This window comes from Lepus europaeus, chromosome 5 (genome assembly GCF_033115175.1).
Source record: "Lepus europaeus isolate LE1 chromosome 5, mLepTim1.pri, whole genome shotgun sequence".
Classification (NCBI taxonomy): domain Eukaryota; kingdom Metazoa; phylum Chordata; class Mammalia; order Lagomorpha; family Leporidae; genus Lepus; species Lepus europaeus.
Window position 1 is genome coordinate 3,626,737 of NC_084831.1, and position 11,791 is coordinate 3,638,527.

General features: G+C 63.9%; 1 protein-coding gene across 1 annotated transcript; it reads right to left on the reverse strand.

Annotated features, from left to right (window-relative positions):
- Positions 1-1,694: 1,694 nt before the first annotated feature.
- KLHL21 (kelch like family member 21) lies at positions 1,695-11,562 on the reverse strand. Its single transcript, XM_062190357.1, has 4 exons — positions 10,535-11,562; positions 8,080-8,485; positions 5,307-5,379; positions 1,695-4,121 (listed from the first exon to the last, which is right to left on the reverse strand). The coding sequence occupies exons 1-4, from the start codon at positions 11,553-11,555 to the stop codon at positions 3,828-3,830; spliced, it is 1,794 nt and encodes a 597-aa protein (XP_062046341.1). The 5' UTR covers positions 11,556-11,562; the 3' UTR covers positions 1,695-3,827.
- Positions 11,563-11,791: the final 229 nt, after the last annotated feature.

Genomic DNA, 11,791 nt, shown 5'->3' on the forward strand with positions numbered 1-11,791 from the left:
GCCTATTGAGCTGCGGCGCTGGCTTGTAACTCTTTCAAATGAATAAAATAAATCTTTAAAAATTCCTGAAGGCCATCCATCCTCCTTACCTAATGCTAAATCCCTCTACAGGAAAAAAAAAAAAAAAAAAAAAAAAAAAAAAAAAAAAAAAAACTATTTGAAAGGTAGAGACAGAGATCCCTAGGCCAAAGCCAGGTACTAGGAACACAATTCAGGTCTCCCATGTGGGTGGCAGGGATCCAAGTGGCTGAGCCATCACCTGCTGCCCGGGCAGGAAGCTGGAACAGAGAGCGGAGCCAGAACTCGAACCCAGGCACCTGGTGTGTGGAACAGGTGTCTGAGTGGCAGCTCAACCTGCTCCACCAAACTCCTACGCACTCTCCTGTTTCACGCCCAGAGCACCCCAGCCACCCCTCACTTCCTGACCGATGGCTGCCGGGCAGCCGGTACCAGCACCACAGCCTTGATCTCCCTGTGCAGGTCAGGAGCTGCTTCAGATCTGTTTCGTGAAGGGCCTGGGAAAGGCAAAACCCACGCGAGTTCTGCTCCCAGCCCTGCCCAAGCTGCACCTGTGCCCTGCGGGTGTGAGAAGCGTTCCCAGCATGATCCTCCCCAAGTGCCAGGTCCAGCCCGTCCTGTCGGCACCCTTGGAGGACCACCAGGGCGGATGGGAGCCCCCCCATCCTGTCTGCACCCTCCTGTACCACCAGGGTGGATGGGAACCCCCCCATCCTGTCAGCACCCTTGGAGGACCAGCAGGGCGGATGGGAGCCCCACCATCCTGTCTGCACCCTCCTGACACCACCAGGGTGGATGGGAACCCCCCCATCCTGTCAGCACCCTTGGAGGACCAGCAGGGCGGATGGGAGCCCCCCCATCCTGTCGGCACCCTTGGAGGACCAGCAGGGAGGATGGGAGCCCCACCATCTTGTCTGCACCCTCCTGACACCACCAGGGTGGATGGGAGCCCCACCATCTTGTCTGCACCCTCCTGACACCACCAGGGTGGATGGGAACCCCCCCATCCTGTCTGCACCCTCCTGACACCACCAGGGTGGATGGGAACCCCCCCATCCTGTCTGCACCCTCCTGACACCACCAGGGTGGATGGGAGCCCCCCCCATCCTGTCTGCACCCTCCTGACACCACCAGGGTGGATGGGAACCCTTCCATCCTGTCAGTACCCTTGGAGGACCAGCAGGGCGGATGGGAACCCCCCCAATCCTATCAGCACCCTTGGAGGACCAGCAGGGCGGATGGGAACCCCCCCATCCTGTCGGCATCCTTGGAGGACCAGCAGGGCGGATGGGAACCCCCCCATCCTGTCAGTACCCTTGGAGGACCAGCAGGGTGGATGGGAACCCCCCCATCCTGTCGGCATCCTTGGAGGACCAGCAGGGCGGATGGGAAATCCTGTCGGCATCCTTGGAGGACCAGCAGGGTTGAAGCTGGCTTTCCAGTGACCAATCCCCGGTGGAAGTCACAGACAAAACCGGCCCGGTGGTCCCTGTCCTCCCCACTGCCTCCCATCTGTGCTGATCTGAAATGGGAAAGGGCCAGAAGGCTGTGACGCCACCCTCCTCAGAGCCTTGGCCAGGGCCCCGGCCATCACGCAGGGGCCCTCGGCTCCACCGTGTGGCCTCCACCACCCGATTCCCAGAAGCCCAGCAGGAGAAAGGCAGTGACACGAAATGTATAGGAAATATTTTTATTTCAAAAAGTACTGAAGGCCTCCTAAAACCCTAGGTAGGATTCTGGACACATAAGCTTATAGGATAGACAAAAATAAATATGCAAATCCACCCCACCCTCCGGGGTAGGACTGGGCACTGGACACCAAAGGGAGGGTGCCTTTTATTACACAAGTCTGAAGCATATAAATATAGAATAGTTCTAGTAGTTCAGCATTAAATACAGTCACTGAGTTTCCATAACTTAACCTGCCTTGTACACAGTTCTGTACACCTAACACAGGGGACACTCCCACGCCCAAGCAGCCCATCTTCCGTCCCAGTGTGAAGACAGCCCCGAGCGCTGGGGACACTGCAGCTTACAGGTCACGGCAGAGGGCAAGCAGCCTGATCCTGGACCCACGGGCTGGGGGCACCTGCTGGGGCGACAGGTGTCGCCGCTCCTCCCTAGCCTTGATGCCATAAACCCAAAGGCAAGGTTCTGATGGTGACCTGGGCAGCCCTGGAGCGCAGACACAGACGGGGCCAAAGCCAGGCTTTTGTCACCTAAGCAGCCGCCAGGCCGTGGGCAGGAGCCTGTCCCCCAACACGACCTGGGGCAGCAGCCACCGAGCCTGCCTGCGTGGCTATGTCCTCAGACGTCCTGGATGTGCCTTCTCTGGTGTGGATCTCAGGGCTCAGTGAATCCCATGTGGCTGAGCCCTGCCCTGCTGTCCCCAAGACAGGCCACCACCACCCGCCCACCCCATGGCTCAGCAGCAAAGGAGCTCACTGAGGAGTTCACGAGCAGGAGGGGCGAAGGTGGGGGCCGAGGGTGGGCCCAGCGAGAACCGAGCTTCAGCACTTGGGAAATGGCATGGGGTGCACAGGAAGCCAGCAGTGTCCAAGGGGTACCCCATGCAGCACACGGGCGCCTGAGCCTGTGGCCGCAGTGCAGTCCGTCATCCCAGCCTGGTCCCCAGTGCTCAGTGAGCGGCAGCTCCAAGGAGAGAGCCAAGAGCCGTGGCTGCCCCACGGTTTTCCAGCCTAACGTGATGACGCGCGTAGAGTGTGGCCACACACCAAGGGCTCTCCTTCAGAGCACGCGGGAGACGCCAGGCAGGGTCGCTGGCAGCCCTGCCGGGCATCCTGCAAAGCCGTGTGGCTGATAAAAGGGTCCCGATGTGGTAAGTGACGGCGCTAACCCTACTTCCTCTGCCCCCTACGAGAAAACACCTGGGACAGGGCACTTGCAAGCGCTTGCCTACGAGGAAGCAGCAGGCCAAATGCCCTCTTCTCCGGAGAGAGAGCAAAGGGCAAACCCAGCAAAGGCACCTCCGAGGGCTAAAGCCAGCACCTGCGCGGCCTGGCACCCCGACTCCCGCAGGGACCTCCAGAAACAGCACGGACTCCTTTCAAACCCAGGAAGCCACGGCAGAGAGCGGCCCCGTGCGGGCCACCCCTTAGAAGCAACAGGAGCCACCCCTCACAGGCCCGAGGACCTGGGCATGTGCAGCTGTTGGCTTGGCCGGGGCTCAAGGACAAATTCCCAAGGCCTCTCAGCAGGAAGCCACAACCTTGAAAGGCAGGCTTTTGCCCTCCCCTTCACTGGCCTGGGACCAAGGCCCAAGAAGGTCTCCACCCCCCTGCGGACAGGCTGGCCAGGGAGACCCGCAGCCGCCCCGCGAGACCCCGCAAGCTCATGTTCCAGCGCTCAGCTCCAGGAGGCCGGGCTGTTCTGGTGTGACACCACAGCAGGGCGAGGAGCTGGCCCACGGCGGCACTCGGCACCGGACATGGAGTCTGGCACCCCAACGCTCCAGTGCTGGCATTCAGGCCCTCCCGGGAGGACGCCTCCCCCTGTCCTCCCAGGGTGGGAGCAAGCTGTGTGCTCTGCCTGGGTGAGCTGGGGGTGACCTGTGGGAGCCAAGACTCATGCATGTGGAGCGGCACCTCCTCCCCAGCCCAGGAACGGCCTTCGGTACCAGCAGCCGAGGCTCAATGCAGAGGCCTTCCGGGTGACAGATCCTGGGGCTCGCTGGACCACCCGCGCTCTGCCTGTGACCCTAACCTGTCCTCGTGCACGAAGCAGTGGGTTGCTAACCCCCGCAGGTGCCGGGTTTCCTGCACCAAGGCCCACCATGGGCCTTGCCGGGGCTAGTGCAGCTCGTCGGGGTTCTGTGGCGGCCGCAGCCGGCCAGCGTCCATGTTGCCACTGCCACTGTCCAGCTCAAAGCCGCGCCCACCCAGGGGTGTCTGTGGCATGAACTGGCGGAAGATGCTGACGCTGCCGTGCCAGAAGGTGGGTTCGGGGAGCCGCCCCACCACACTCCACGCCCGAGTCTCCGGGTCATAGGCCTCCACCACGTCCGAGAGTTCAAACGTATTGTCGTAGCCCCCAGAGACGTAGAGCTTCCCTCCCAGGACGGCCAGGCTGCCCCCGACGTGCACCTGTGGGCCAGAGGGGAAGAGTGAGGGGAGGCGGGCAGAGCCTGGCCCGAGGGCGGCGAGGGGCAGCCTCCGCACTTCCCCAGCACTGACCCGGCCGGCACAGGCCGATGCCCCTCCACGTCCTACCTAGGAATGCAGGGCCCCAGGGTCACACGCAGCACCTGGCCCAGCACCGGTCCGTCCCTCTGCCCTAGGGATCTGTGTCTATAGGCCGTGCCTAGCACTCCTTATACATTACTGGTACCCTGGGGTAGGCACCACGGCTCTCCCTGCCACAGACGGGGAAACAGGCTGGCATGGCTCGTGACGGACAGCGGCAGAGCTGGGGCTTGACTCCAGGTGTGGCCCAACGGCACCGAGCCTCCCAGCACCGCCCCACGGTCAGGCCGGGTGTCTGTCCCCTCCACAAGAGAGGGGGCGGCCCCAGCCGGGCAGCACCTTGTGGGTGTCCTGCTCAGGGCACTCAGAGGGCACCTAACGTGTTTCAAGGGCTGCTGCGGCGTAGCCGGCTCAGCCACTGACTGCAACGCTGATATCCCACGTGGGCACCAGTTTGGATCCCAGCTGCTCCACTTCTAATCCCTCTCCCTGCTTATGGCCTGGGAAAGGAGTGGAATTCGGCCCAAGTGCTTGGGCCCCTGTGCCCACATGGGAGACCCAGAAGAAGTTTCTGGCTCCTGGCTCCGGTCTGGTCCAGCCTTGGCCACTGCGGCCAACTGGGGAGTAAACCAGTGGATGAAAGATCTAACTGCCTTGCAAATTAAAAACAACAACAAAGTATTTCCGGGGTCAACAGCTCAGGAACTGGCTGAGGGCGGGTCAGTCCCAAAGACTCCTGTCTGATGTCACCCTTTTGCTCCAGTGCCACGAAGACAGCAGGCACACCCTGCCCCAGGGCCTTGGCACTGGTGCTCGCTTAGTGGATCACCGTCTCCCAGGTCTCTGTGGGGCTGGCTCCCTCACCTCCTTGCCCTCTGGCTCAAAGGATGAACTAAGCAGTGTGACCCTGGGATCTGTGTACAGGGGGGCGACACCAACCTCCTACTAAAGGGGAGACCACCCAGACAGGGCTCCGCACAGGCCCCACCCACCGTGACTGTCCCCCCAACTCTCGGGGCCGTCACAGCATGGCTATAAAAACAGGACCAGCCTGTGCCTCCAACACTGGCACAGCTGCCGATCTACCTGATTCATGGATGGGATCTTGTCCCATTCATTCTTCGTCGGGTTATACACGTCCACTTCGGCAGAGTCATCCCTGTGGAAGGAGCGAGGGGGAGGACAGCTGGTCAGGGCATGGAGGCAGCGCCCTGGGGACGCCCCAAGGCCCTTCTTCAGCGAGGGGGCGGGCTCTTCCAGGAACCTGTGTTTTTTCACTCCACCCGGCAGCTCCCTCACCAGGAAGAACCATCTCAGCTCTCGTGGCTGACTCCAGGCCCTCGCACCTGCTCAGCCTGGACCACAAGGCTGGGACCTGGCCTTGCTCCCCACACCCAGTGACCACACCCTGGGGTGCTGGAAGCCATTGGGTGACTCCGCCTGCCTGGCGCCGCTGTAGCTGCCTGCCCCCGACTCACTTCCTTCAGATCTCGAAGGCGCCTCTTCCCTTCCCACCCCACCCTGTGCTGGCTTCCCGCTTGTCCCCCAGCCCCCACGCGCTCTGGAACAGCCTTTGCCCCCACCCTCAGTGTTGCCACGAGCCCCCTGCCCCGTCCCGCCCACTGGTGTGTCCCCAGCATCCAGCATGGGCCCAGGAATGAGGATACTGGCAATGACTGCCCTCGACTGCGATCCGGATCCTTCTACCTTCCCAAGAGAAAAGCCAAGGCACCGTGGGAAGCAGCAGCAGCAGTGCTTGGAGGTCAGGGGTCAGGGGTCAGCTGACACTCGGCACTGCCACGGTGGTGCGGCAAGCTGGGCGGGCCGGCTACATCCCCGCTAAGCTATATTCAGGTCACAGAAACTTGCACTTCCTCCACCGTTTAACTTGTCCTGAGACAGGGCTCTTGGGTCCCACCCTGACCACCTCACACTGTAGGACCAGCCCTTGGTCTTGGGGCTGTGAAGCCCGCCGGGCTGCCCCTGATCTGCCCCCATCCGGCCCCTAGCCCAAGCAAAGGCAGCCGGCTTGCAGCCATCAGAGCCAGGCTGGACAGTGCTCCCCTATTCTAACTCCGCGGAGTGCTGCCCAGCCCGGGAGCCGCTCCTGGGGGAGGAGGCCCAGGACAGCAGCCCTGCTGCTGGTCACGGGTATGATGGCGGACAGCGTGTACTGGGCAGGAGCTGTCCCCAGACACGGGGCATTCTGGGCAGGGGTTTTCGGGGCTCATGGAGAGGGCATGAACAGGGAGGCATTGGGACAAATGGACACAGCCCCGGCCTCACAGCCTCCACTCTCAGGAAGGGCCAGGTGCCCACTGTTGCCCATAGGTCACCCTGGAAGGATAAACGTCTTCTCCCACCCCCACTAACAGCTGCTGAACCTGCCCATCAGCGAAGGCTCACCTCCTGCAGCTTCCCTAAGAAACCTGGAGGAGGGGCCAGCACCGTGGCTCACTGGGTTAATCCTCTGCCTGCGGCGCCGGCAGTCCGTATGGGTGCCGGGTTCTGGTCCTGGTTGCTCCTCTTCCAGTCCAGCTCTCTGCTGTGGCCTGGGAGGGCAGTGGAGGATGGCCCAAGTGCTTGGGCCCTGCACCCGCATGGGAGACCAGGAGGAAGCACCTGGCTCCTGGCTTCAGATCGGCGCAGTGCACCGGCCATAACAGCCATTTAGGGGGTGAACCAATGGAAGGAAGACCTTTCTCTCTGTCTCTCTCTCTGTCTATAACTCTAACTGTCAAATAAAAAAAGAAACCTGGAGGAGAAGTGGGTGGGTCTCCCGGGGTCCCGGCAGGCCTGGAAGCACGGCTGAGGGGCTGAGGCGAAGGCTCTGGCACCAGCCCCGCTGCTAAGCTGTATTTATAGCCATCTCCACCCCCTCTGAAGACGCCTCCAGGACCTGGGGGAAGGGTCAGGTGACGTTTTATAACCCGACCAGGGCTGGCCCAAGTTCCTGGGCCACTTGCGGGCGGAGCAATGGCACCTCGGTTCCCTTTGGGGCTTGTCCAGAGCGCCTGGCTCGGAGCGTCCTGTCCGGGAAGGAGGGGCAGAGGCGGCCAGGGCTGCTCGGGTGGTGAGCGGTCCTGGGCCGAGAAGCACAGCGCACACATCCTGAGGCCCCCAGAGTGAACAGGGACTGAGGGACCATCCTGAGACCGCCCCTTCCCACCTGGTCCCAAGGGTCAGCTAGGCTGGAGGCCAGGCGCATGAACCTGTGTGTGCACACACGCAGACGTAAGTCAGGCAGGGAGCCTGTAGCACCCTGCCTGGGGCACCTGGCTGTCACCAGCCAGGTCATCGCGACCAGTGGCTGCCGCACGGTGACCTGGGGCCGCCTGTCTGCTCTGAGCTGCCAAGGTGCAGCCAGGCCCCTGCACAGCCATGAGGATCACTGGACAGAGAACACCTGGAGGCCCTTGGAAACTGCTCTGGGGCCAGAAAGCTCCAGCCGTGGGGCAGGCACAGCTTGAGACACCCGCATGCCACAGCAGAGCGCCTGGTTCAAGTCCTGGCCACCCGACTCCCATTCCAGCTCCCTGCGGAGGTGCCTGGGAGGCAGCAGCGATGGCTCAGGTGCTGGAGCCCCTGCCATCCATGTGGGAGACCCGGATGGTGCTCCTGGCTCCTGGCTTTGGGCTGGCTCCATCCTGGTTGTCCCCGGCATTTTGGGAGCAAACCAGAGGATGGAATCTCTCTCTCCCTCCTCCCTCTCTCCCGGTCACTCTGCATTTCAAATAACTAAATCTTAAAATAAAAAAGGAAAGCTCAGCCTGCAATCGCAGCTGGCCTCAGTTTCTCCATCTGCAAAGTGGGGAGAGCAGTGGTGACGTGCCCGGTACGGGGCTGGGAAGGCACTCACCTGACAAAGTACATGAGTCCGTTCAACGTCACAGTCTTGGGCGCAAAGGACCAGGGAGGGAGCTGGCCACAGTCCACGAGCGACCACAGGTCGGTTTCGGGGTGGTAGCACTGCATCACCATGGTCTCTTTGCCAGCCAGGGAGCCGATGGCGTAGAGCCGGCCACGGCAGGCGGTAGTGGAGCAGTTGTCCATGGGGTAGGTCATGGGCTGCAGGGCCTCCCAGGAGTCGGTGGTGTGGTCGTAGCGCTCAGTGCTGTCTGCGGCCACCACGTACAGCAGCCCGTCCAGCACGGAGGAGCTGTGGTACTCGCGGGCTTTCAGCATGGGCGCCACCTCCGTCCACTCGTTCACGCTCGAGTTGTACCTCCACACGCAGTCATAGAGCCTGGAGCCATCCGACCCACCTGCCAGGACGCACAACGCAGCCGGTCAGCCCGCCCCGGGCGAGTCACCCACTCTGGCCTCCCTCAACGCCCGTGAGGGCCTCTCCCTGGCGAGGAGGTAACTGCACAGGGCTTCACCCTAAACACAAGTCTGCTCTCTCTCCCCAGGGCCCGGGCCAAAAGTTCCCTGCCATGGCCTTGTGGGACGGCGGAGGCCCTGCCGGCCAGCTCCTGGGGCACCATCCCAAGTAAACACAGACGCAGCCTCCCTCCCTGACCAGGGCCTGGGGCCTCGGGGTCAGACCTCCTGGGGAGACACCAAGCGTCTGGGTGAGCACAGGCACTGCCCATCAAATTCTAGCCAAGCCTGTGCGAGGCAGAGGGAAGGAGGATCCGGAACACGGCAAGTGAGGCCGCGAGGGCGGTTCTGGTGCTGGCTCTTGATTTTGGTGCAGGTCACCCAGGCGTGTTTTGTTGGGCAAGCTGCCCAGGCATCTCTACACTTCTGAATTCTATTCACATCAGTAAGAAGCTAAAAGAAACCCCGAGGGGTGCTGGCTGCCACCCTCAATTAAACCGCACCTACTAAGGGCACGAGAGCTCCTGGGGCTCACAGGGAGCCTGGGAACCCTTGGGGCTGCACCTCTCGGCCTGGGGCAGGTGCCACAGGGTGGGGCAGACATTCCGTGTCTCGTGTCTCTTAGCTCAGAACAGAAAGGGAGAAGACAAGAGTTCTTGGAATGCTCCCCCCTCGGCGGGCCTCCTCACCCCCACGAAATCCCCTCCGGGCAGCTGCATGGAATGACCCAGCCACCTGCCGAAACCCCGGCTGCTCAGCCGTGACAATTTATGGAAGGGCGTGCAGAAGCAGGGGCCAGTCCGGCCAGTTTGGGGCGGGAGTTCCTTGCTCAAAGCCACTGGTTAGACTTCTGTGTGTGTGAGGGATCGAGTCCCAGACAAGCTTGCAGGCCAAGGAAGCTGTGGCCCACGGAGCTGAGGCTGCCCCTGGGCCCCTCCCGTCCCCCTTGTCAGCTAACCAGAAGCCACAGTACCTCTGGGAGGGAGCAAGCTTTGTCCAGAGTGTGCCAGGCCGGGCACAGCCACTATGATAACCCAGCCCCGCGCCTCCCTGCCTGATAAGAGCCACCAAGACCTGGGTTCTTTCCTTATATAGTAGTCCCAGACACCGACCCTCCTCACCCCTCCAAGGAGGTAGCCTCCTGTTTGAGCGCGAATTATCGTTAATGAAAAACCTGGGAGAAGCCCAGGGCTCGGGCAGGCTGGGGCCCGCCCACCATGACTCGGCAGTGTTTTGGGGTTTGGGCCAAGGAACTGGAAGAAAACCTCCCAACATGTGACCCTGTTTACAGTCCCAGGCCTCACGGGGCCTAAGCACCACGTGACCCCCAACGCAGGGCCCAGGTGGGAGTCGGAGGGAGCCCTGTCACCCGGATAGGGGGAGTGAGTCAGGAGGTCCCGAGCCTTGTCACCCGGGCACAGCGAGTGAGTCAGGAGAGCCCCTGGCTCAGCGGGGAGGGGACGGCCCCGGCTGGGGGAGAATGTCTGGCTTCCGCCTGTCTCTGGGTTCCCTAGGGAAAAAGAGAAAGCACCCATTGTGTGGGTGAATGCCCCAGTAGCTTCCAAATGACCAAGATTGGGGGGGGGGGGGCTCTTGCCAGGGAGGAGCTGGCTCAGCCAGGCAGGCCCGCGGCACAAGGCACACAGACCACAAGCAGCTACTTGTCTGTCCCCCCCACCCCCTTTCCACACACACACAAGGGGCCCTTCTTCTGGTTTCCAAGTGTCACCAAGACACATCCCCACCCAGGTGCAGCCCCTCCACTGTAGGCAGAGAGGCGGCCTCCCCTGGGGCCCGAGAACCCCGAGCTCCCCATCCCCACCCAGGTGGGGCCCCTCCACTGTAGGCAGAGAGGTGGCCTTCCCTGGGGCCCGTGAACCCCGAGCTCCCCATCCCCACCCAGGTGCGGCCCCTCCACTGTAGGCAGAGAGGCGGCCTCCCCTGGGGCCCGAGAACCCCGACCCCCGCCCCCGCCAGCCCAGGCCACTCACCCGTCACGTAGATGTCGTTCCCCAGCGCCACGATGCTGTAGCCTCCGCCCAAGTGGTCGGGGAACTCGGCCAGGTAGCGCCACTGGCCCGTCTGCGGGTTGTAGCAGTCGACGGTGACCAGCTCGTCGCAGTCCTGGTCGCAGCCGCCTACGAGCACCAGGATCTCGGCGAGGCCGGTGGAGGGGCGCGGGCGCATGCGGGGGCAGGGCCCGCGGTCGTGGCGGTCGTAGCGCGCCGCCTGGAAGTCGCGCGCCTCGCGCAGCAGGCGCAGGCAGGGCGGGCAGCGCGCCACCAGCGGCTCGGCCTCGACGTGCGCCAGCAGGTAGAAGCGGCGCACGAAGGGCAGGCGCACGGCCTCCAGCAGCTGCGGCCAGTGCGCGGCGCGGCGCGGCGGGTCGGCGCGCACCCAGCGCAGCGCCAGCTGGTAGGCGGCCTCCTCCTTGGGCACGCACAGCCCGTCGTCGCGCAGGTAGCGCAGCAGGCGCGCCAGCGGCAGCCGCTCCAGCTGCTCGGCGCCCAGCTCGCCCACGTGGCGCAGGATGAAGCGCTGCGCCGCGCTGGCCAAGCCCGAGCAGCTGAAGGCCTCGGCGAAGTCCTGCATGTCCAGGCAGTTGGCCAGGTCGAGCTGCTGCTGCAGGAAGGCGCCGCACGCCTCCTTCACGGCCGGGAACTGCAGCAGGTCGGCGGCGCGCAGCAGCGGCTCGGCGTTGTCGCCGCTCACGGCCACGCGGCCCGTGTAGCTGAAGTCCAGCAGCAGCTGCAGCATGTCCGGCGGCACCCCGTGCAGGCGCACCCGCTCGGCGCGGCTCTCGCGCAGCTGCCCGGCGAACATGGCGCGGAAGTAGGGGCTGGCGGCCGCCAGCACGGCGCGGTGCGCCGGGAAGTCGCGGCCGCCCGCCGCCTCCAGGGTCACGTCCAGGAACTTGCGCTCGGCGCGGAGCTGGCTCAGGCCGCGCAGCAGGCTCAGGGCGTGCGCGGGGTCCGAGAAGGGCAGCACGGCCAGGGGCGCCGGCCGCTCCATGGCGCTGGCGGGGGGGAACCCGGAGACGCCGCGGCCGCCGGGCGCCGCCGCTCTAAATACGGCCGGGAGGGCGGCCCGGCGGGGCGGGGCGGGCGCGGCCAGCGCCGCCCACTTAACCCCGCCGGGCCCGGCCCTCCCGGCTGAGTCACAGGCACAGCGGTCCGCGGCCGCGCCGCCTCGCTCCGCCCCGCCTGCCGGGGCTTCCCGCGGGACGGCGGGTGGCCAGGGCGCACTCG

Bases quoted from the DNA above. Each gene is read 5' to 3' on its own strand.
- KLHL21 (XM_062190357.1), bottom strand. From the start codon at position 11,555: ATGGAGCGGCCGGCGCCCCTGGCCGTGCTGCCCTTCTCGGACCCCGCG. The intron at 8,486-10,534 runs GTGAGTGGCCTG...GCGTCCTGGCAG, and splicing joins GAACGACATCTACGTGACGG to GTGGGTCGGATGGCTCCAGG. The intron at 4,122-5,306 runs GTAGATCGGCAG...TCTGGCCCACAG, and splicing joins AGATCCCATCCATGAATCAG to GTGCACGTCGGGGGCAGCCT.